This window comes from Dioscorea cayenensis, chromosome 18, assembly GCF_009730915.1.
Source record: "Dioscorea cayenensis subsp. rotundata cultivar TDr96_F1 chromosome 18, TDr96_F1_v2_PseudoChromosome.rev07_lg8_w22 25.fasta, whole genome shotgun sequence".
Taxonomy (NCBI): domain Eukaryota; kingdom Viridiplantae; phylum Streptophyta; class Magnoliopsida; order Dioscoreales; family Dioscoreaceae; genus Dioscorea; species Dioscorea cayenensis.
In genome coordinates this window covers 23,152,028-23,177,269 of record NC_052488.1, presented here as the reverse complement: position 1 = coordinate 23,177,269, position 25,242 = coordinate 23,152,028, and the positions used below count along the sequence as shown (strand labels likewise).

The following is a 25,242-nucleotide window of genomic DNA, read 5'->3' as shown; positions in this document are numbered from 1 at the left end:
AGTTTCATTTCATCAAATGATGCCAATAACCAAGTATTGATTAATGTCGTGGGTGAACCAAATTAAGTACTGCACGCTCGGCTACGCCAGCAAAACCGTTTGTATGTCTCTCCCGGAAAACGGCATTCTAGAACCACACAAAGCAAGGCAGCAGGATGGCCATTAATCTCATCCTCACCCTCTTCAGACGATCCCACAGTACACCACGTGGCATCATCCTGACAAACTACTTATCTTTCCATCCTTCTTCCTCCCGGCACCCACCACCCTTAAACAAAACATTCACAAGCTAGCTTTGGAAGGAACTTATTAGCTCAGCAAATATCCAGTTCAATCCATTACTTGGAGCTTAGGGGAAAATGGAGACTGGAGTGGCGAGCTCTGCTTACAGGGCAGCACCAAGTAATATTTTGGCTCGGCAGCGATCTGCCGCACCGTGCCGTTCTCCTTCAGCCCTGCGCTCACACGTAAGGTTACTTGCTTAGAATTAATTAATGCAGTCCATATATGCATGCTGATTGAACACTTGTAAACCAGTCTAGCTATATATCGCTATCATTCTTCATGTGCTGACAACATACTATACTACGCGCGCAGTGCCTTAGGCCGAGTTCACTCTTTGGTGAATCATTGAGAACAACGTCTTCATGGGCAAGGATCTCTACCAAGTCCAGGGCTTATTCTTCTCTCACTACCAAGTGCGAAATCGGAGATAGTCTTGTAGGTCTACTAGTTCCATGCATATATATATATATATATACATAGAGGAGGAATCATATCTACTGATTATCTGATTCTTGTAGCAGTAATATATTATTACATGAGAGTTATCTATGTTTTTTATTTTTTTGTGGCATATATACATATGTTCATATACTGCAGGAGGAATTCCTGACAAAAGCGACTCCGGATAAGAACTTGATCAGGCTGCTAATGAGCATGGGTGAAGCACTGAGGACCATCTCCTTCAAAGTCAGGACAGCATCTTGTGGAGGGACTGCATGCGTTAACTCATTCGGAGATGAACAGCTTGCTGTAGACATGCTTGCAAACAATCTCCTTTTTGAGGTTTAACTTAATTATAATTCCCCATTCACTCACTCTGGAGATCGTTTAAACTTTAAACCCTTTCTAGCATATATATGTTATATATAGTCACTAAACTACATTTGATCTCCAGGCTTTGCAATACTCCCACGTTTGCAAGTATGCTTGCTCTGAGGAAGTCCCTGAGCTTCAGGACATGGGTGGACCAGTGGAGGGTATGCAAATAAATAAAAAAAGTGATGTATTTTCTTAATCTCATGAAATGCATTTGATAAAAAGGAATAAGTAAAATCTTGGCCGGATTTTAATTTGGTGGGATTTGTTGCCTCTGCTTCGCTTGGTAGAAATGAGATGATGTGCAATGGATTGATCATTTCAGGTGGCTTCAGCGTGGCATTTGATCCCCTTGATGGCTCCAGCATTGTTGACACAAACTTCACAGTAGGCACCATATTTGGTGTTTGGCCTGGTGATAAACTTACAGGTGTGACTGGAAGGGATCAAGTTGCCGCGGCTATGGGCATATATGGTCCTCGTACCACTTACATTATTGCTCTTAAAGATTGCCCCGGAACTCACGAATTCCTCCTCCTCGATGAAGGTTGATTAACTAACTGTACACAATTGTCCATTTTTATTACATGAAAAGCATTGACATGTTTTTTGGTTGATCAACACAGGCAAATGGCAGCATGTCAAAGATACAACATCAATCGGCGAGGGCAAGATCTTTTCTCCAGGAAATCTCAGGGCAACGGCTGACAACCCTGCCTATAGTAATGTATACCTATTGCTAATTCACTTGCTGCATTGTCATCCATGTTGCTATTGTTGTATTATTAGAACAGATATGAAGGGATCTCTGCTTTCCTACTGCAGCTGATCAACTATTATGTGAAAGAGAAGTACACATTGCGTTACACAGGAGGAATGGTGCCCGATGTCAATCAGGTACTCACTCATTGGCACCAGTGTAGTTCTTGTTGAGAACTTGGAAGTAGATTTCTTCAGTATCATTTACATGTGCTTATGCTCTGCATTTTGGTTTCCTGTATTTAGATCATAGTAAAAGAGAAAGGAATCTTCACCAATGTAACTTCTCCAAGTTCCAAAGCTAAGCTCAGGCTGTTGTTCGAAGTGGCTCCTCTGGGATTTCTAATTGAGAAAGCCGGAGGGCATAGCAGCGACGGCGAACAATCAGTTTTAGACAAGGTAATTACTAGCCTTGACGAGAGGACTCAGGTTGCCTATGGATCCAAAAATGAAATTATCAGATTTGAGGAGACTCTCTATGGTTCTTCAAGACTCAAGGCTGGTGAACCTGTTGGAGCTGCTGCCTGAGCCAATTATATACCCTCTGTTCGCTATTGTTCTTACAACAAAGTGCTCTTCAATATGGAATTTGAAAGTATCTTTCTCATTCCCATGTTATGAACGGTGGTAAAAAATTGAAATCAGCTCAGTGTCTTCTCTAGCAGCATTCCGCGGATGCAATTTCTTCTTCTCACTTGTAATGTATCGAATGAATATATAATACAGCATGCTTGCAGCTTTGAGAGAAAACAATCCATCAATGTAATACTTATGTCTAGTTCCTGCAGAACGTTGGTGTTTCCTTCTTTTTGATAAAATTCTTTCTGATGCATTCTAAAGATAAATTCTGGTTATTAAAAGAAAGTTATAAAGGTAAGTATGAACTTGACAACAAAATATTTTGGACTAATACAATCAGTAATTATCAGTGTGCTCTTTACACTTGCTGTAGGAATGAATGAAGTTGAGTTGTGAGAGTACAGAACATTGTCACAGAAAGATGAATATCAAAAGCAAAAGCTTCTTGTTGATCCAAGAAAGAAAAGGAATCTTACAGTCAAAAAAATGAAGGAAAATGATGCTTCCATGACAGCATCTGCTCACAAGCACAGCTGCACCAGCAGCTTGTCTCCCATAGTTTCAAACAACAGCTCATCACAGTCTGCAAAAGGAGGGAAGATCGGCATAAGAACCATAGCATCTTGCAGAAAACTACAACCAGAACATGCCATTTCATACAGCTAAAGCATTTTTGGAATTAGAAGCACTTCCATCAAGAAATTTTTACGGATGGACATGTATTCATCAAGCATGATATGGACTTGGGAGAATCTGAGGCCGTGCCATTCTAACATGAAAACTTGAGCAGTCATAAAATTGCAGAAAAGAATAAAAACGGAAACAACAGCTTCGGTAATAAACCAAGGTAAAGAGTCTAAATAGGAATTTTGAAGCATAGTTGCATTTTGCATTAAGTTGAGGATTTGAAGGCCATGTATTGGCTTCAGAGATGACACAATTGTCAACATTAGACCATTAGGGAAAGAAAGATTCAAAAGTCCAACACAGACTGCATGTCCTTTTGTTGCTCATAGATTTTGAATTACAACCTTAATTTCTTTTCGTCAACCTCTGCAAAATAGTAAATCACTTTGCACTGTACGGTGGCACGCATGTACTGCATGTTTGAGCACAGGGTAAAAGATAAATCATAGACTTTTAACCTGATTTATGATTATCTCAAGGTGTAATGCTATGATGAGAATGTGTACACAGAGCTAAGGAACGAATGATGTACATCTTCGAGTATTATTCTCATCCCAGGTCAAGCCAATTATGCTTTCAGACAGTGATGCAGTGCTGCTAAATGCTTTTGCCAGATGCCTACCTCAATGTAACCTGAACTTGTGTCAATGTTTTCTGCCAAGTATCTGGTTAAGACAAAGTTCACTAACAAAAAGGACGATTAAATAATAGCAGAGCAATGCTTCAAAGTTATTATTCTCACTCATCAACTGGAAGCGAATGAGCTATAAAAGATCTAAGAGAGAGGTGGTATTTCATTCTCTTTAAAAGTCAAAAATTGAATTTCCGACCAATTGCTTGTTCACATCTCTCAAAAATTAAAAAAATAAAATAAACCTGAGAGGCTTAGCATTTGAACACAGATATTTTGTTTGACAATTGACACTGTGTATGTCCTCAAAGGCACAAACACCCAGCTGATTACTCCCAGAAGAATCAACTATGTCAACAACAGCGGCTTGACATGAAGGAAAGCATGTAGTCTATTTGACTGCTCAAAGACAAACTGAAGATAATGCCTATTATCACACACACACACACACACACACACACACACCAAGCACTGAAGTTCAGACAAACCGAAGTGGCGAGCATCTGTGGAGTTCAAAAGCTCTGGGCTCGCGGAAGTGAAGGAAAAGAGTTGGGACTTTGAAGAATTGCCTGAGCTTTATTTAAATCATATGATTTATTAACGTAAAAGTTTCCGAGCTGAAAAAGCATTTACAAGTCTCCTCCTAAGTAGACGTTTTGATTGCAAGAAACCCACTGTAACTAAATAAGGGATATGAGTTTGCGATTACAAGTCTTCCGCACGCATACTTGCAGAGAGAAAACAGAGAGTGGCAGCCAGAATAGAACAGTATTAACAGCATCACAAAGAACCATGCAAACTTGGTAAGAATCACAGATTCTAAATACAGGTTCTTGATTGTCCCTGAAAATCTTTCACTGCAATTTGAGGTATCTATTAACCTTGTAATGTGACCTAACAACAACAGCAGCAACAACAACAACAACAACAACAAGTAACAAGTAACAAGCACAGCATAAAAAAAAAAGACAACAACAATAATAATAATAATAATAGTAAGAGACAATGCAAAATTTATCCTAGTGTATTCAAAAAGAAGAAGAAGAAGAAGAAGAAAAAGCATTGAATTTAAGCCCGTTGGCATTCCTTGGAAGAAGACAGACAGACAGACATATCCTTAGTACAATTGCAGCATGCTTCTTGCCAAGAACTGAGAACCAGTATTCCTGTTCTTCCCGAGTGCTCTGTTCCTCCAGTTGCTTTGCATTGGAGTCAGGTAAAACCTCAGCATTCCATTGTCACCTTGGCTTGGAGAGTACCTTGCACTCCTATTCCTCTCCAAGACAAACTCATCTCTTCTCTTTCTCCCATGCCCCCCATTGGTCTCCACACAACTCCTCATCATCCTTCCAGACCCACTGCTGCTGCTAAAAGAATGCCTTGCACTCACATTGCTGTTACACCGCAGGACTTTCCTCCCATTTGAACCTCGTCTCCGAAGCTCCGGCCATGACTCTGAGAATGACCTCCCAACAGCATTATCTCCTCCTTTGCCACCACTTCGCCAGTGTATAAACCCCCAGATGCTCCACTTCTTGCCCCATCTCTTGGGCTTCTTCGCTGCCTCACCCTCTTTGCACGGGTATCTGTACGATGATTCAAAACTCTCTGAACAGTCATCCCGGAGAGAGTTGGAGCTCAGCTCTCTTGCATCCCTTTCAAGTCTAATCCCATTGTTGTTGTACCCATGGTACAGCTCTGCAGCGCCGGCAGGGGATACCTTAGCATTCGACAGTGGCTTCGGCTCATTCAGCTCAACAGATAACTTTCTCACAGAGTTGGATCTATCCAGGCTTCGTCTCCGGCGCTGAGACGAAGAATCCAAGTAGTAGTCCCGAGTCTGCGCCGACCCCCCGGGGTTCATCATCGAGTCCTCTTCCACCGGAATCTGTCCGTCTGTCCGCTGGACGGCAGGGGGAACAGGGTGGTCCTCGATGACGGAGAGCATCGAAGGAGGAACCCGATGAAATGGCGCTCGCCCCCCGATCAGGTGGCCATCCCACGACGCCCTTGGTTCATCCCATGAGTAATCCAATGAGAAGCGGCCAATGTCGAGAGAGAATCTCGGGTCAGTATCGCAGGATCTCCGGCCAAAAGCATCAACGGCGATCTCTGACTGCGTGTCCCGGAACCTCCGAGAGTTGGAAGGCTTCTCGGTGGGAACCCCATGGCCAGTCTTAGAGCTTCCTTGCTTCTTGAGCTTCTGTTTTCGTCTCCACTTCTGAAGCTTCTTGCTGAAGACCGAGGCGGCCATCCAGAAGCTTCCAGCGATTTCCTTGAGGTCTTTGGGAGCTGGTTTCTTCGCCTGCGTTTCGAGATCGATATGGTCCTTCATCGGCTTAAGCTCCGCCTGCTCTTCCAGCCCCTCTTCTCTCACGATCTCCTCTCTAGTTTCCACCACTACCTCCGGATCTGCTGGCCTAATTTCAGCTTCTTCACCATCATCATCCTCGCGGGACTCGTGCACGGGATCCGCAATGCCGAAGCTGGGGACCCCCAAGTTGGGGCACCCGGCCTCGTTCTCGATCCCAGCAACACCAAAAGAATCCCGGCCGGGCTCCTTGAGCCGGTCGTCCTGGTTGAACAGTGACCAGAGTGTGCTACGTCCCCGAACGTCGCAGGACTTACGCTGGGGCTCAAAGGAAGCGGCGATGCCGTCACGGCGAGAGCAAGAGAAGGACTTGCAGCGGCGAAGCGGCGCGTTTGGGTTGGATTTGACAAAGAGAGACTTGAAAGCAGAGGAGGATGAAGAAGAGGAAGTGGAGTTACGTCGGATCTCAAGGCCTGCAAGGCGCTCACGGAGACATGAAGCGCAGAAGCCGGTGACAAGCTCGTCCGGGTGGCGGTCACACGTGGATGGGACGCGGCGGAGTGAATGCTGCTGCTGTTGTTGCTGCTGTGGTCGAAGGTGGGCATGATGAAAGGGAGGGAGGAAATGGGCTGAGGTATCAACTTGGAGAGCCATATGAGCTTCCTCCTTCTTCTTCTTCTTCTTCTTCTTCTTTTTCTGATGCTACCGTCTCTCTCCCTCTCTTCGTCTTCTGCTTCTGCTTCTGCTTCTGCTGATTGATGTCTTGTGAGAGTAATAAGTGGCAGTAGTTTTAATATTTAAGAAACATGGATTTTCTCAAGTGCAGCAGCAGCAGCAGCAGCAGCAACAACAGCAGTGTATTGTAACTGGGTAGAAAGTAGAACAAGGGAAGTGGAAGAGTTGTTTCTGCGTGTGTGTGTGTGTGTGTAATGAGAGGGGGAAAGAAGTGAAGGGAAGAGGCGATGGGGATTTTTTTGGAAACAAGGGAGGGATATGGATTTATGGATGCAAAAGTGGGGAAACCAGGAGGACGGAAATTTTAAATAAGTGAATGAAAAAATATTAAAAAAAAAGAAAAGTAAAAGCAATCACGCCCCCACTGTTGCGATGTTGCCACTTCCCTCCCATCACCCCCGTCCCTGATCCCCTTAGCTTTCACTTTTTTTCTTTTTCTCTTTTTGTTTTTTCGATCTTTTCTTTTCGGCATTATATTTCTAAGCCATGTCATTGTGTGTTCCCTTGACTGACTGACTCTCTCTCTCTCTCTTTTTATACATTTATATATATATATATATATCACAGCAACAACACAACATTGCATTATAGCATATAACTCATGTTGGGTTCGTGGCCTCGTGTGCAGGAAAGTTGATTCAGTACATTGCATGAGGTGATGTTTTTCATCAGAATACGGACAATAAATGGAGTAAATTAATAATATGCTAGTGGTCACTTCAAGGCCTTAAAGCTTTAAACTATTTCTTTGCACTCAGATCTTGCATGGGAACTCTGAATTAACTATTCTTAGCTTTAATTAATGTCTTTTTCTTTCTATTACAAGTACACAGTTATTTCTAATAATAATGCCAGTAACTTTAACCATGCATCCATACATCAAACTACTACGCTTGTGTCTTGTAGCATAATAGAAAAGCATACATTGATACATACAAATATAAATATATATATATATATTTAGATGTTGTTAATGGGTTAGACCGTGTGTTTCAAACATATGCTATATAGAAAGAAGACGTGTAAATTATGTGCACTAGCCCAAATGTGATGCTGACCCAACCGAATGGGCAGAGCTGTTCCAATTTAGATGCTCTGAGTTGATGAGGCTGGGCCCTGACAAGACGATGGTTACCAGTCGGCAGGCAGGACCACAACACTAGTTTTCCAGAGTACCTGGATGTCTGGGCTTTTCTTGTTCGCCTGCTCTGTGCTTTGTTCCTGTTCTTTTAAAGATAGCGGTTGTTCATGGAGATCACGTGAGAGTGCTCTGCTGCTGCTGCGCCTGCGCATTTGCTCATTTTTGCATTCACTCTCCCTTCCTTCTTCTTCTTCTTCTTCTTTTTTTCTTCTTTACTATTATAACATAATTATAACTATCATAACAAGGTTAGCAATAAATATACCAGAGTTGTCTTATAGGCTTGTGTAGCTCAGACATTGCTCCACAAGTAGGAGGGGACCATTGTGAGTGTGCCTTCATTGTTGGGATGTCCCCCATGCATGGGGTAGTGGTGTATATAGCGTGCAATGTAGCAATGTAGACATAGTGTTGTACTACAGTGGCATGGAGAGATTTCATTCTATTCCATCAATTGGGAGAATTGCAGTGTCCTTCACCCACTTGCATCCCCTTTTTGTCATGAGCCATGCCCCTACTGTGCTGTTTAAATTAAATGTATGTCAAGAAGATATGACCATGAGCATATAACCATTAGAAGAGACGAACTGACCTGATACTGATAGACAGTTTGTTTTTATATATACTAATAGACTAATGGTCTAATTGATACTCCCACCACCAATCAGTAACAGCTTCTTTCTATGTAGCATATGCATACATTGCATTTGCACCCATGAGTGAGACGGAGATTTGCCCACATATCTTATTGTTTCACAAAGATTCTGTTAGTCAGAGTATTAGTTTGTCTTTAAAGACTTTTTTTTCTAATGTGTGTTTGAGCTTTGCCTTTCTCTTTTCCTCTTTCTTTATTTGCTCCTAATCTTCTCTTTTCGGATTGTCTCACTTATTTTATTCCAAAACCACTTCTTTTCAAACAAGATGAGATGGATGAGATGAGATGAGAACAAAAAGGCAATTAATGGTTGATTGGGACTTGTGGATAAACTAAAAATTAGTGGTTTGAGAGCTGTTGCTCTTTCTTTAAATTTAAGAAGATGGCCCGGCCCCTTCAATCCTATTGATGCAGGACTTATAAAGAAAACCCAAATAGTCTATAAAGGTCTCCTCGGATGCTCCTTCAACTGCATCATTCTCAAATGACCATTTGACGAGTGTGGACTCGTCCCCGTAATCAATGAGCTGCAGGGAATTTACTGAGCCATCCAATCCCACGTTGCTGGCTTCCATCCTGTAAATATAGCTAAATGAGGCAGGATCCATGAGAAGCAGCCTCTCCTTGATCCATGACCGGTCCCCATCATCTTGAGGGAACATGAACCCAGAGACTAGGCGGACATAGCCGGCCACCCCTTCTTCTCCACTAAGTCTAGTACAATTCTCCACCATTGGCATCCAATCACATAGTCTCGAGCTCTGCGACACTACTGTCCACACTTGCTCTCTAGGCGCACACACAAGCCCACCAACTGATCCGTGCCACTTGGTCTTCCTTTTTCCCTCTTCCCTACTACCACCACCCTAATTAATCACCATTTATATATCATCATTAGTTGGCACCAAAAAGAGATTGAAATTTCAAACATGAAAGAAAACACAAGATTCAAACCATGCTGTCTTGTGGTGTAGTCACTGCCTGCATCTGCATCTCCATAATATCTATCAACAACACCACAAAGCGAATTGTGTTTTATAACTCGTGATTTGTGCTTTATATTATTATTGTTAGTATTATTATTATTATCAACCTCACATATATATATATATATATACATGAGAGACATAGCAGGGGAATCCCAAAGAATGAATGAATGTGTTTGGCTTTGGCTTTGGCTTTGGCTTGTTAGGAGAGGGAGACAAGGCATGGAAGCATGGAAATGAAACAAAGCATAGGGGAGACAAAACCTAGGGAAATCCTTCTTAGGGATTTACAATATTCCGGGGTAGATCTTTTTGGCCGCTCATTGTTAATTGGGTGGTGAGGGACTGAATTATTCAGGCCGTGCTTTGGATTTCTCAAAGGGTCCCTCACTCGAAGATAAAGTTGGATTGGTTTGCATGGAAATCATCACTGTTTCGTTTCAAAGGTAGTATTCTTCATGTGGGGGAATTTTTTCTTTCTTTTCCAAAAAGCATGAAATTCTCTGCTTTTTATTAGTAAAGTGGTGCTCACTCACAAGTCCTAGTGAGTTAATATCCTAGGAATTGATTTTCGCAGAGAGCTGCTGCTGGGCGTCATTCATTCTTTTTAACTTTATTCCTCAAAAACCATCTATAGAGATCTGATCCTACTACCATACTTCTCTACATCTTTAGATCATCATCCAAACTTTCTAAAAAGAACAAGGAACAACAACTTTCAAAAGAAGCACCAAATTATTTCAAATCATCCTGTCATGTGAGAATGCTCACCGGATGAATTTCAGCAAAAAAAAAAAAGAGAAAGTTGTACCAGTGATATGACACTCCAATTAAACCAAATGACACAAAGAACTTATTTCAGATTACAATGCAAACGAAGAGTGACATCGTGCATTGAAATTCAAGCAAAATGGAATGGATGTGTTGCCCAACTGCAACACAAAAGCAAGCTTTAATGATAGATAAAACAGCAGTCAACAACGAGGTTTACCTGAATTGTCAGATGCCAGCATTGAAAACAAAGGGCATCTAGACGTGGTGAAATATCAAGAATAACATGCATCGTGAATTTCTCCAGTTAATTTCTCAGCTAATTTACACTTGAAATTTAAAAAAAAAAAAACAAAAAAAAGTATGGTCATCACTAAATAATTTCTTCTATCTCTGCAACGATCCATTACTTACATAAAGAGATCCTTCGGTGTAGGGCTTAAACTGCCTTTCCTATTTTTTGTAACCTCAGGAAAAGTCATACCTGAAAATCTGCAGTGAAAAGAGGGTGCAGAAGTGACTACTAATATGGGAATTCTCCAATTTTTATAACTAACATAGACAAACTCAGGCACTCTTCTTCCTGAAACAATCAGTCAAGAAATAAATCAACGATTTAATTAAATCATGTACTAAATGTGTTGTTTTTATGTAGCGTAAAATTGTAAGGTACCCCCTTATAGTACCTTCTTTGAGAGTTTGTGGAATGTAACACCTGAAGGACTTCACTGTTATTTCCATCATCATCACTGTCAATTGATCCAGAAGCAAATCTTGTCAGCTTGCTCATCCTTCTGAGAACAAACACATTGAAGTAATAACTAACTATGCTTCGCTTGGTCTTTGAAAGGGAAAGCCTTCAAAGCAGGCTCCAAGAAATCCATGTATTCTGACAAATGATTCATTCTCATGATAGTATCAAAAGTCTGTTGCTCCTCACTGGTCCAAAACTTTGAGACATCTTCACCCATCTCACCAAAACCCCAACCAGAGAAAGCTGAACCCAAGTCAAATTTCAGTTGGAGTCTTGCTATCTCAACATGAAACCTAACACAGGCCACAGATCCAGGATAGGTGCAGACACATGAGATAGGCCTTCCCCTCCCAATCATCCAGTTGTCCAAGTCTTTACCATCACTATCTAGCGTCCAAATTTTGGTACCCAACCACCTTTCATCATCCAACTGGTCACTCTGACTTGGCGGCCCACACCATTCAGGTACATCAGCCTGAAATGAGGAATCCACAGGGACACGTTTTCTACTACCATTGTTTTCACCGAATTTTAGCATGCCAAGAAACCTTTTAGACCTTCTTGCCGGTTGATTAGGTACCTCACTGGAAACATGTTTTTTGTTAGATAGAATGGTCGCAGAAGGTAATGATAAAGATCGATCAATCCTCCGCCTCTTCTGGAACATAAAACATACATACCATCTTTTCATTATTCAGTCATAAAATTATCAGAGTGTAACTGGGCTGACATAAAAATTAGTTTTCAGAAAACACAGTGAACAGAAAGCGTTGTCCTAAAATGGTTTTCAAACAGAAGGAAGTAGACAACAGTAGAACAATTGTGCACCCACATACTACATTATAGCTAACATGCACAATGATAACCAAAAGATGACGGTGTTTTTCCATTGTAATTTCATTAAATCAAATCTTCAGAATACATATCAAGACAGACATGGAGGTCATGGCCCCCATCAACCCCTTCTGGAGCAGACTTATGCGTAAATGACAATTGTTCCATTGCTAAGTGATTCCTACTGATATATATATATATATATATATATCTCTACTTCATGTCATGAAAGGTCTTTTGAAGGTTGATGTGTCAACATGCACTTGTTTCAGGAATAGATGGTGGATAAGCATTATCATATTCAAATGTCAACTGTAAACATAGAACTAGTACAGAACCATAACAGAACAATAGGTGATTTTCCCATTCTTATATGCCATTTTCACCTATTCATTTGAGTATGTCAATTTTTTTTCCTGTTGCCATGCTATCATCTGGGAAATCTAACAAACGCATTCAAAATCAAATCCTCATAGAGCACACCACATCTCCTAGTTTCAGTGAACACAATACAAGGATGTCTCACAGAAGGTAAAAGAAACAGGAAGCATACATAATAAACATAACACGAAAGAATAAACAAAAAAAAAAGTTCTGGTGATATATACCCGACGACGAAGATAAGGATATTGAGCATCAAAGGAAGACTCCGTCTTGCTCAGGAACAAAGAATGTCGGGCCTTCAGAATCTGCATTTGCCATTCTGATGCCGCAGCAGAAGTCACAGGCTCACATGGACTTACCGCAATCCTCTTTAGCCATATCAACATATCCGGCAAAGAATGGCACCTCTTCAGAGCGTCAGAGACCATCGAGCAAACAGGCTTCGAAATTCCATTTCTCTTCAAAAAACAAGCACCATCTTCATGCCAACCCCCTACAGTAGGCTTCTCAGTCAAAACCTTGGAAACAAGCAAAAGAATCTTTCTCTTCAGGTCTGGATTCAATTGCAATCCCTCATAGCAATGATCATCATAGAAGAAACTCTGCAACCAGTGGCGAAAATGTTCAGAGTGATCAAAACAAACCGATTTTGGTGATGACGCGGAGTTTGAATCAAGCCCAGGGAGAGTGGTCTTCAGAAGGCCGGGAGAGAACTGATGGAAAAGATTCCAGAGCTCAGCCTCAGCGTCAGTGAGGGAAGAGATGGTGTAAGGGTTAAGGATAGGAGTATCCATGGCAAAGCCCGCCAGGTTGAAGAGATAGCCCGGTCATTGATATGTGCGTTCCTCCAACGCAGGGCGGGCGGGAAGAAGGCCAACGACAGTTGGTGGCAGTTACGATGAGAAACTCTCGCTTTGGATCTTCATAACCGTCTCTCTACGTTCCCGCTCTTTTATATATACTGCATATTATCTATCTTTCTCTCTCTCTCCCTGGATTAACTGTAATTTAAGAACAAATGACAAACCCTAAATCATTCACGTTGACAGAATAGGAATTAGGAATAACAACAATCCCTAACCCTATCTTTGTATGACTGACTATTATTGTGGAATGTGGATAGGAGAGGACTAGTGGTATAATTAATTAGAGTGCCCTGTTTTATGAAGAGAAGACTCTGCCACAAAGGAAATGACAACCGTTTGATCAAGATCACAGAAGATGTATATATGATTAGGAGATTGACTAGGTAAGAGTTTTGAAGACTTATAAAAGCGTTGAAGAACACATACTGTATGCTTTGGATTGGTGCTAACTGCTACAAATACACCAAAGACACAAGTTCCATGACACACGCCATTCAAAGCCATGCAGCTGTAGCAGCAGCAGCAGCAGCAGCAACAGTAACAATTGGATTGGGAGTAATAAATATTAAATAAAAAAGAATAGGGAATGTACTGATTCTCAAAATTCACCAACAACACATTGTTTTCACTGCCTTGAAGATTCATACAAAGCAAATTCTTCCAAGGCTTGGATACTATGAACTGTATGACAAGTAGAGGGACAAAGCTCTATTTTATTTTATTTTATTTAACACAATACTGCAGTTATGATAAAGAATTAAACCAAAGGAATTCCAGAGGTTAACCGGACCAGATAACAAAAGTTCTCTCTTATATGCTCGGTTAGGAAATAAAGATCCAGTAAAACATGCCATACATAACCAGATTCTAATCATTCTATCTTTTTTTTAATAAACCACATATAGAAATTACAGCATGATTCTATCTCCTGAATATATATAAAAAAATAACAATTTATATATTCAGATCTCTAACAAGCCAATGCATATTTTTCCTTTTACTAACAAGCTTTTAAAGATAAAAGGCTAACGAATCACTCAGTAAATTTGATGATCTTAAAACTAAAATTAAGAATAGTAAAGAGGGGGCAAAAAAAACAAAACCTGAACAGCCATTTGAAAGAGAAACAATGGTATGATCTAAGAATTGAAGACATATCTATCAACTCATATATATATATATATGTGTGTGTGTGTGTGTGTATAATTTCTTTTGCTTCTCATGTCTTTCTTTTATTGCAATTGACTTTAAAAAAATTAAAAATTAAAAATTGTCAGCCATGTTTTTTCAGTAGGGGATGATTAACTACTCCAAATCCAAATGGTTCATGTTCAACCAAAATCAGAGGTCACATAAAAGATCCCAAACATATTTATTCATGCACTAACATCACCACGTTGATTACCCAGGCAAAATCCTATCTCCGGCGGCTGAGTTAACTCAATTAAAATTCACTTTCAGATCAGGGAAAAAAAAAAAAAATCCTAATTTTGGTAACTGATCGACATACGGCATGTGAGAGTCGCTTCAATGTTGTATTTGTTTTGCCATATAATTAAGATTCAGAAATAGCCATCATCTAGATATATGTCAAGCATTGAAAGCCAGAATTCCTTTATTAAGGCAAGCACAATAATTATCCACAACATCCATCCCTCCCTTCATTCAGGTGAAGCCACCATGTAATTCCAAGTAGCTAAGGTCCCAATCTGCCCCTTTTTATTTAACTTAACAATTAGAACTAAATGACCGATAAATAATCACCAAATAAAATCCCTAAAAAAATGATCTATTATTTTAGGTTTTTCATCTAGGGGCAAAAAAAAAAAAAGAAAATATTAAATTAGGATTAATAGATATGAATATATTAGATAATGGAGGAGGGTTTAGTATAGAGGAGGAGGATTGAGATTGGGAGAATAGTTAGGGAAGAAGACCTGACATGGTGTGTGTGTGTGTGTGTGTGTGACTTGTTAAGAGAGAGAAAGAGAGAGAGAGAGTCAAGGAGGTTGAAGTTGGGAGATACTAAGAAAGTCCATTTCATATGGTAAAGGGACTTACATGCAGTCCGTCCCCATGGCATGGCTTGGCATGGAACGGCACGGATCTTAAGAAAAAAAAAACAAAGATAAGAGAGGCTAATTAAAGAAATAAACATGAAGCAAATAACAAAAGGGAATCAATCAATGGTGGCCAAATGAAAAAAAAAAATACTCACAGTCACAAGGTACAACGAGAGAGAGAGAGAGAGAGAGAAAGAAAGAGAACCTTTAACCTCGAAGAAGACCCGAGCTCTGTCTTTGGCTTCAGGCGAGCCAGCCAACAACACCCTTTGAGAAACCCAGCGCTTATGGATGTGATGTGTGGAGAGAACCGCAAATCGATTTGCTTTTATATTTATTTTTTTATATTTTTATTTATTTATTTATTTATTTATTTATGAGTATTTTATTTAATTATTTTCTCTTATATAAAGTTTGTGGAGAAGTGAGAAATATCATAAATGACCCCTTCGCATTTATATATTTATGTTTAGCTTAATAGCTGGCATTTTGAGGATGCATGTGATTAAAAAGGAGAGATGGAGAAGTTATTTTTTGTTTTTTTGTTTTTTTAAAAAAAATATATGACAAATTTTATAATTGAAAGCCACTGCCACATGGTTCTTAATTGGCATTATGATAAATTTTAAAATGTTAATTTGTTATTGCAAAAAGGATTTGGGAATAATTAGATGGATATTTTGGGTACCTTTTGCAGCTTTAGGAAATAAATTAGTCTTTCTAAGAGAATCAAAACAAAATTTAACCTATTTTATAAAGTTCCTCCACACCGGTTGGCTACAGCGCTTGCTTTCTTTTCATTTCCTATATGGCCATATTTGTCCTCTATTTAAGTTCATGTATTTATTTGTTTTATTAAACCTGCGAAGTAATGGTGGGCAACTACCCATTACCTATACAACATGTTTTCTGTTATTTTATAAATTTAACTTGAAAAATTGGATAAATAAAGATATATATTCATTCTCCCTGCTATAGCTAATAGCTTTAGCTTGGATTCTTGGAACATTTACTTGAAAAAAAAGAGCTCAAATTGGATGATAAAGGGTTCATTTCACTGGTGGCTACATAAGTTTCATAAGTATAACGCTATGGCCACAAAAGTTTTTTTATGTATACGCTGGACACATAAGTTTACTCCGGTCACATGGGTGGCCACAACGGTCAAGCTTTGGGGCTATTTCCTGAAATTGATGACGTACGTGTCACGTGTCTTATTAAATTCATTACTCTATCCGCGTGCAGCCCCACCCTCGCCAGGAGACCCGAGTAAGGCCATGTCATCTCCACGCCGGCATCACACGTGGCGGACCTTGTTCTCCCTCCCCTCTCATAAGGCCATCCCCAATGTTGAAATGATACCCTAGCCCTAGTTCACAAACCGAGCAACCTCGCTCCAACCCTCGCTCCCTACTTTTTCTCTTAGCTAGACTAGGGCATCGCTCCCGCAAGAATCGGGCACCATTCCTGCTAGATCCGACCCATCAATCCGCCAAATTCGAGCATACTCGGCCACTGCTTTGTAAAAGATTCAAGATTGTGAGAAGTTAAATGTGTTTGTCAACCAGATCGAATGGGATTGTCTCTTTGTATTGTGAGATTCAAATTTAATTTTGTTTTGAATGAATGCTTACGAGACTGTGAGAAGTTAAATTTAATTCACAGTCAATGTGAGAAATTCTTTTGTGTTTGTATTTGTAATTAGGTCTATTGTGCAACTTAATTTGAGTTATTATTTTCCATTTGTTTCTTCATTTGAATTATTATTTCAATTGTGCAATTTTCACCTACGAATGAAGATCAAATACATTGTACAATTTTCAGTTGTGTAATTGAATGAAGATCAAATCTGCAGAATCTTCAAAGTCTGCAGAATTGTTGTGCCAATTTGTACAATAATTTGTATAAAAACCCGGGGAAAGAATATGGGAAAGAATATGGGAAAAAAAAGGTAGCCCCTAGTTCATGGGAATAAAACTACAGAAACCTGGGGAAGTATGCAATGCTAAACACTGGGAAAATTCTGGTACTAAAACCTGGGGAAAAAATCTAGTACTAAAACCTGGGGAAAGAAAAATCTTGTACTAAAACCTGGGAAAAAATCTTGTACTAAAACCTAGGGAAAAATCTTGTACTCAAACCTGGGGCGAAATAGAATTTTGAAGAGCTGCACAAACTTGGAAGAGCTGCAGAAATTCTGCACAATACAAACACCAAGTTATTCTATACAATATAAATCTTTGAGAGATCTGGAATAAAACTGCAAAAATTTTACACAATACAAACAATATATGCATTCTGCATAATAGAAATCTGCAGAAATCTAGAAGAAAACTGCAGAAATTCTACACAATACAAACAATACAAGCATTCTGAACAAAAGAAAATATGCAGAAATCTGGAAGAAAACTACATAAATTCTACACAATATTTAAAGAAGACATAACACAGAACAATTAAACAACACATATCCAAATTAAACAATCAGCCAATAGAATTTTGAGACATTAAACAGGACAGAATAACAACCAAATTAAAGTTGGACAACTAATACAATTCCCAACTATTCAATTCCCAGTTTACATTAAAGAAAAATATTAGCAGTCTATATTAAAACATTGTCAATCTGCAACTTCACACTTGACTTAGGTTGGCATCAAGATCAGCTCTGATTGGGGAAGAAGCTCTGACTGGGGAAGAAGCCATGTTTGCAGGTGGAGATTGAGTTGCTCCTGTGCAGTAGATGACATTCCCCAAGTTAGCTACATTGACATTGCTTGACCTATTGATTCTCACATTTAGAGTTTGTCCCTGGCTTGTAATATCACTAGGTTGAATGGACTGAGACTGCTGGGAACCAATGACATCAGGAGGTGCAGCACTGCCACTTGAAGCATTTTCTGGTGTAGCATTCTTTCTCCTCTGTAAAGAAAACATAGATAAAATAAGTAATGCATCTTTGCAACTCATCACAAATGCAAATATATATATATATATATATATATATATATATAGAAACAATACAGGAATTAGTTTCTGTCTTTTCACGCCAAGATTTGAAGGTGTGCCTTGCAATCATTAGAGAAATAATTTTATTAGCTGAAACAAATTAATTTTTGTTGCATTTGAACTAAAATAAGACAGAACCCCCCTTACTTTATAATGGAGCCTTTTATTGTGGCCTGTTGCATGGCAAATGCTACATTTTACTGTGCTTAAACCCTTTTTTGCCAATTTTTGTTTGCCTTTGCCAGAAGTGTTGGAATCTGACTTTGATTTCTTCAAGGCTTTCTCAATTTCCTCAGGCTCTTTTCTCCTTGCAGTTGCTTTCCTTCCCCTTTTTCTTCTCCCCATTGAAGGTGGGATCACTCTTGTGCCATCATTCACCTCTGGCCAAAGTTCTTCACTGTTGGTGGGGTTTATGTAATGCTCATAGACCCTTAGATATGTGGACACCAGGTATGCAAAGATGTACAAACTCCTCCGTTGTCGATTATTGCCATATATGGCACTCGATTGCATGAGGGCATGGCAAAACCCTGCCACATTCCCACCTCCCTGCATGTGCAAGTGTGCTCAATCATATCAACAATGAAGGAACCTCCAATCCCTGTGACTTGAACCTTGGGTCCACCTGAAAAATCTGCCGTGTAGCACTGAGCCTCTTCCTTCATTTGGTTAAGCCTTTTTTGGATCTTTGGGCATATAATTCCCTTATATTTCAACATCTGGTCCTTTTTCCTCTTAATCCTCCTCATCAATTTGAGCTTGATCATCTCAAGCATTGTGATAATTCCCTTATCCCTTGTATCAAGAATATACCTGTTGAAGCACTCACAAATATTGTTTAGTAGGATGTCGCACTTGCATGAAGTTCCAAACAATGGCCTGGTCCAGCTTGCATGTGGTCTATCCTCGTGATCAAGCCATCTTCTTGCATCTGGGTTCTCTTTCTCTATTTCTCCAAGCCGAGAATTAAACCTTTGAACATATGAAGCCCTTGCAAAGATTCCATAAGTAATCTTTTTAGGGCTTTCCCTTTAAACTTCTCCCTAAAATTTGGTAGATATGCCCTCACACGCTTCGTGTTCAAACGATTTGGGAATATCTCTTGAACAGCCCCTTTTCAAGCCCCTCGCAGCTACAATGGATAAATTAAATCACAGCTACCATGAATATAATGTAGTTCAAGGACAGAAAACTAACCTTTTGCCGATCACTCATTATGGTGACATATCTGCTGTTCGAAATCTCTAAATCATACCTTAATAGCTCTATAAACCAGTCCATGTTTCAAAGATTCTCCACCAATACTACCGCGATATGCAATGGGAAATATACAATCATTCGGGTCAATTCCAACTCACGATAGTAATCGCCCATCATAGAGGCCTTTTAGGAAACAACCATCCAGTCCTATAAATGGCCTGCAACCTGACCCAAAGGCATCCTTTAATGGCTTCAAACAAACATAAAAATCCTTTTGAAGTGTTGTTCATCTCTCCACAAAATTATCAGTGCTCCCTCGGATTACTTTTGTTTAAGTTCACCGCATACCTACACGCTTTTGTATATTGCTCGGGATGCATCTCCATTGACCCACTTCATTGCCAAGTTTTTTTGGTTCTCCACGCTTTCATAGCAGATATTGTGAGGCCATGGTCATCCTTGACTTGTTTAATTAAACCATTGCAACTCCAATTCGGATCAGCCTTGTATTTGTCAAAGTATTTGCTGGCTAGCCACTTTGAAGTTACATGGAAATTATTGAAGACTTTCCCACAGCTGTGATTAAGGTTGGCACTTTTAATCTGCACTGATGGATCGTTTTTCTTCACGTGAGCTGCATATATCTTGAAGGAGCATTGCTTGTTATGACATGCACAAATAACCATCTTCTTGTCATTCTGCGGTAACCAAACCTGGAATCTATGCTTGATTCCCCAATTTCTACAAGCTTTCTTCAATTGGTCAAAGTCCCTGAACACCATTCCAACTCTTAATTTTGGGCTGTAGAGATCCTTCTCTTCATTGAACTCCAGAAATCTACTTTCACCATCATCATCTAGTTCTTTAATCATAACAAGTCCTCGAACTACAATTTTTCTCGAGTCACTTTCTTCATCACTAGTATAAGGTTCACCACCATCATCAGGGTATTTTTTTACACTGCTGAAATTTGAATAAGAGTAGATGTCAGTGTCCCACTGTCTTCGTCTCACCCATGTCCCGGTCAATATCATCATCACCATCTAAGATGTCATAGTCGGATCCTCGGAAATCCTCTTCTTCAGATGTTGTTTCATCAACCAAGCCAGTACTCAAATCATCTTCCTCCATATCACACTTGCTGCTTGCTATCACTTGGGAATAAAATAACAATTCAGGATTTAGATTATAAAAATCTACAAATCAGCAAATTACCAACATATTAATATAATGAAACAAGCATCATAGTTACTCCAAACCTATTTTCATAACCAACTTATGCACCTAAAACTCTCATACACAATAATAATCTAAATCTTCAAATCAACACATTACCAACATATTATCAAATCTAAGCAAAAGATAGGACATTTGTTCAATCCAACCTATTATCAAATCTAAGCAAAAGATAGGACATTTGTACAATACCTTGTCAAAGCTTCAGCTTTGTGTATCCTGCCATGTTCTGATTCTTTTGAGCTACATACAAAAAATCAAACACACACTATTAACTTAAACAAAACCAAAATACACTGTCAATTAACACACTGTAACAATGTTGTTCAATTGAGCTACATATAAAAAAGAACTTTAATACATAGTTGATTAACTGAAACAAAACCAAAATAGAAGCTTACCGGGGAGGATTGGTGGGATCAAAGCTTCCACAAAGCTTCAACTTTGTATATCCTGTAACAATGTTGTTCAATTGAGCTACATATAAAAAAGAACTTTAATACATAGTTGATTAACTGAAACAAAACCAAAATAGAAGCTTACCGGGGAGGATTTGTGGGATCAAAGCTTCCACAAAGCTTCAACTTTGTATATCATGTAAGAATGTTGCTCAATTGAGCTACATGTCATAAAGAACTTTAATACACTATCGATTAACTAAAACAAAACCAAAATAGAAGCTTACCGGGTTGGTTGCCGAGATTTTCAGAGGAGAATGTGGCTGAGATCGGTGGAAGGAATGAGATGGCCAGGTGAGAAGGCAAGCTTACTGTGGAGAGAAAATGGGGGTGCTCTCGGACAAGGAAGGAACCTTTGACCCTGTGGAATGCCCTAAACAGGCAACTTTACCCTCTAGGGATGGCCTTATGAGAGGGGGGAGGGAGAACAAGGTCTGCCACGTGTGATGCCGACGTGGAGATGACATGGCCTTACTCGGCCTCCCTCGCAGGTGGATCGCCACGCGGATAGAGTAATGAATTTAATAAGACACACTGGCACCACGCCATCAATTTCACGGAAATAGCCCCGAACACATTTCGTAGGCCACCCATGTGACCGGAGTAAACTTATGTGTCCACAGCGTTACAAAAAAAAACTTTTGTGACCATAGCGTTATACTTATGAAACTTATGTGGCCACCAGTGAAATGAACCCGGATGATAAAACATCTCACTTATTCTAATTATCCTCAAAATCTCTCACCCGCTTTACAAAAAAGTATCAAGAGATGAACATGTATAATGTAATGACCCTCTAAGATGTGTCTAGAGATTTATCACTCATATATTTCTATTTTAATGATTTATAATTTATTATTTTAAATAAAATTTAACATAAGTAGTGCGAGCCATTTTGAAAAGCCAATAAAATCTAATTAATTTGATCAAAATATATGATAATAGTATTTTTCTTCTCTCTACAAAATGTTAATATATATATTTTTTTATTTTTATTTTCTGCTAATGTACTTCTAGTTGATTTTCTTTATTAGTAATATTTATTCCAAATTTATCGGATGTCCCGAAGGACCTATTTGTGAAATTTGTATATATATATATAAAATTAGATAAATCACACGTATTAAAAGAAAGAAAAAATTGTATTTTTTGTTTAAGATTTTTGTTTCAAATTGTTTTGTTTCGGTTTATGTGATTTTTTCTTTTTCAAAAAATAAAGGAAAAAAATATTGACTGACATATTCATTTATAGATTAGATTAGATTAGAATATATTATTCATATATAAATGATTTTTTTTTATATTCATAACAGTAAATTATCTTGGCGCTATGCGCGCGGCGGCCTCTTTCATAATTCATTAAACATAACGATCATCACGATTCACGAAGGAGTCACTGAAAGCGAATGAGCACCGGAGAAACAGCAGAAGCTCGGCCACTCCACCACCTCATCGGCCTAATCAAAGCTTCCAGTGATCCCGTCACCGCCCTCGACCACCTCGACTCGATCACCGCTCAATACCCAAGTTTCACTCCGTCCCAATCCCTTCTCTTCTCCCTCCTCGGTCGCCTCTCCGCCTCCGCCCCTGCCCACCTCCCTCGTTTCCTCTCCCTCCTCTGCAGCTTCCCACGCCGCCCACGCTTCTCGGAGACCGCCGCACTCGTCGCCCTCAAGGCCCTCTCCCGCGCTAACCGGCCAGACGACGCCCTTCGCACTTTCCAGAACCTCCCGGAGATATTCGGCTGCAAGCCCGGCGCTCGCTCCCACAACGCTCTCCTTGACGCCTTCGTGCGCGCTTGCCGCTGGGACGAAGCCGAGTCCTTCTTCTCATACTTCCACACCACCGCGCGCGTCTCCCCCAATCTACAAACCTACAACATTCTCATCCGGGCTCTCTGCACCCGTGGTCGCGTCGACCGTGCCGTTGAACTCGTGAAGAACATCTGGGATCACGACCTCGAGCCGAATCAAGTCACCTACAGCACTGTGATCTTCGGGCTTGTCAAATCAGGGGATTTGGGGCGTGCCTTTGAGCTGTTTGATGAAATGTCTGAGAGAAATGTGGAGCCTGATGTGGTTTGTTACAATGTGCTCATTGACGGTGCACTGAAAATGGGAGACTTTAAGAAAGGAATGGAGATGTGGGAAAGATTAATTCAGGATGACAGTGTCCGCCCAAACATCGGCACATACAATGCCGTGCTCAAAGGGTTCTGCAAGATAGGGAGGTTTGACAAGGTTTTGGAGATGTGGAATCGGATGGCCATGAATGGATTGCGTCCCGATTTATTCACTTATGGAATTCTTATTCATGGGCTGTGTGAGGCTGGCAATGTGGATGGAGCTTCTCGGGTTTGCGCAGAGATAATTAAGTCCGGGTTTGTTCTTGATGTCATCACTTGTAATTCTTTGCTTAATGGATTCTGCAAATCGAAGAGGATGGCGGAGTCTTTGAAGCTCTGGGAGTTGATGGGAAAGGAAAGCGTGCGCAATGTTGTTAGCTACAACATACTGATCAGGGGATTGTTGGAGAACAGCATGGTTGATGAAGCAATGTCTGTTTGGGAGGAGTTGATGAAAGACCATGATGCTTGCTGTCCAGATGCAGTAACTTACGGTGTTCTCATCCATGGATTGTGCGAGAGAGGTTTTATCAGCAAGGCTTTGCAGGTCTTTAATGAAGCTCTAGAAGTTAGGAAGGATGTTTTGGATGTCTATGCTTATTCCTCAATGATGAACGGTTTGTGCAAATCTCAGAGGTTGAAAGAAGCGGTTGGCATTTATGATCAAATGATCAGAAATGGTTGTCAGCCAAACACTCATGCTTACAATGCACTGATGAATGGTTTCTGCCAAGCTCTCAAAATGGCAGAAGCTATTCAAATTTTCGATGAAATGTTAGCCAATGACTGCCCTCCTAACATTGTTACATACAATACTCTCATTAATGGATTGTGTAGAGTGGAGAGGTATGAGCAGGCTTTTGGTTTTGCCAAAGAGATGGTGGAGAAAGGTCTGATGCTGGACATGGTGACATACAGCTCTTTGATAGATGGTCTCTGTAGAGACAAAAAGATTGGTGCTGCTCTGGATATTTGGAACCGAATTCTCGGTGGGCACGGAGCTGATGTTGTCATCTATAACATTCTGATCCATGGTCTCTGTTCTGCAGGGAAAGCACAAGAAGCTTTGCATGTTACCAAGGAAATGAGACTGAAGAACTGCCTGCCAAATGTAGTGACATACAACACGCTTGTGGATGGATTTTATGAGGCAGGTGACTGTAGCAAGGCTTCAAGTTTATGGGATGAGATGTTAGAAGCTGGGGTGGAACCGGACATCATCTCGTATAACATTAAAGTTCAAGGGTCTTTGCTCCTTTAGCAGGGCCGCTGAAGCAGTACAGCTGTTGGATGTTGTCTTGAAACATGGTATTATTCCTACTGTCATTACCTGGAACATACTAACCAGAGCAGTCATCAGTACTGATAATAGCATCAATACTGAAGCTATCACAACATGATTTCCTTGAAAATTCAGTGGAGCGACGAGCATGTACGAGATGTTCTTAAGACTTACTCAAAACTAACCCAGCCCGAGAACCAATACTTAAAATCACCAATCTGAAGGTCCTGCATGATGTCGCGCAGACAATGGTCTGCAGAGTTTGATTCAAGTTTTCCCATTTCTCATGGTCATGATAAACTTATGGTAATTGGCGACTTGTGGCTCACCTAAGTTTAGTCAGGGAATTGATGTATTGTAAAGTAACATATTGTATTGACCATTATAAAATAACTGGATTAATTTGCTGTGGCAAATTACAACCACCATAAAAAGGTTGGGAATCATGGGATTCCCCCCAACACCATAATCAGCACTCTTGTAATGTTGACCTTAATATGTTGTTCTCATTTTCATTAGTACCAAAAATGCATACTATTCAGGAATCTGATTTTTAAAATATACTAGGGCAAAATAGACCAATAAAAAAAATATATTGAACATAAAGAACGAGAACTGAACAATCAATCTTGTGAAGTATGATTAGTTATGACCTCCATGACACTTTGACAGCTC

At 40.0% G+C, this 25,242-nt stretch overlaps 5 protein-coding genes across 7 annotated transcripts; 2 read left to right on the top strand and 3 right to left on the bottom strand.

Moving 5' to 3' along the window:
• Window positions 1–256: 256 nt before the first annotated feature.
• Window positions 257–2,692, top strand: LOC120281619 (sedoheptulose-1,7-bisphosphatase, chloroplastic). Its single transcript, XM_039288305.1, has 8 exons — window positions 257–467; window positions 598–720; window positions 883–1,068; window positions 1,181–1,262; window positions 1,427–1,648; window positions 1,728–1,828; window positions 1,927–1,998; window positions 2,107–2,692. The coding sequence occupies exons 1-8, from the start codon at window positions 360–362 to the stop codon at window positions 2,386–2,388; spliced, it is 1,176 nt and encodes a 391-aa protein (XP_039144239.1). The 5' UTR covers window positions 257–359; the 3' UTR covers window positions 2,389–2,692.
• A 2,127-nt stretch (window positions 2,693–4,819) lies between these two features.
• On the bottom strand, window positions 4,820–7,087 carry LOC120282515 (protein OCTOPUS-like). Its single transcript, XM_039289338.1, has one exon. The coding sequence runs from the start codon at window positions 6,720–6,722 to the stop codon at window positions 4,875–4,877; it is 1,848 nt and encodes a 615-aa protein (XP_039145272.1). The 5' UTR covers window positions 6,723–7,087; the 3' UTR covers window positions 4,820–4,874.
• A 1,820-nt stretch (window positions 7,088–8,907) lies between these two features.
• On the bottom strand, window positions 8,908–10,058 carry LOC120282627. Its single transcript, XM_039289461.1, has 2 exons — window positions 9,554–10,058; window positions 8,908–9,465 (listed from the first exon to the last, which is right to left on the bottom strand). The coding sequence occupies exons 1-2, from the start codon at window positions 9,596–9,598 to the stop codon at window positions 8,974–8,976; spliced, it is 537 nt and encodes a 178-aa protein (XP_039145395.1). The 5' UTR covers window positions 9,599–10,058; the 3' UTR covers window positions 8,908–8,973.
• Window positions 10,059–11,065: 1,007 nt separating this feature from the next.
• On the bottom strand, window positions 11,066–15,551 carry LOC120282542 (AT-rich interactive domain-containing protein 2-like). 3 transcript variants are annotated; one of them, XM_039289371.1, is made up of 3 exons: window positions 15,463–15,551; window positions 12,553–15,301; window positions 11,066–11,768 (listed from the first exon to the last, which is right to left on the bottom strand). In XM_039289371.1, exons 2-3 carry the CDS (start codon window positions 13,120–13,122, stop codon window positions 11,178–11,180), a joined length of 1,161 nt encoding a protein of 386 aa, XP_039145305.1. In that variant the 5' UTR covers window positions 13,123–15,301; window positions 15,463–15,551; the 3' UTR covers window positions 11,066–11,177. The 3 variants fall into 3 exon arrangements, with proteins under 3 accessions (XP_039145305.1, XP_039145304.1, XP_039145306.1); XM_039289370.1 differs by having other exon boundaries at window positions 12,553–13,329; XM_039289372.1 differs by having other exon boundaries at window positions 11,066–11,765; window positions 12,553–13,329.
• Window positions 15,552–22,508: 6,957 nt separating this feature from the next.
• Window positions 22,509–25,106, top strand: LOC120281791 (pentatricopeptide repeat-containing protein At3g09060). The gene has a single exon (XM_039288482.1). It carries the CDS (start codon window positions 22,567–22,569, stop codon window positions 24,544–24,546), a length of 1,980 nt encoding a protein of 659 aa, XP_039144416.1. The 5' UTR covers window positions 22,509–22,566; the 3' UTR covers window positions 24,547–25,106.
• The last annotated feature ends 136 nt before the right edge of the window (window positions 25,107–25,242 follow it).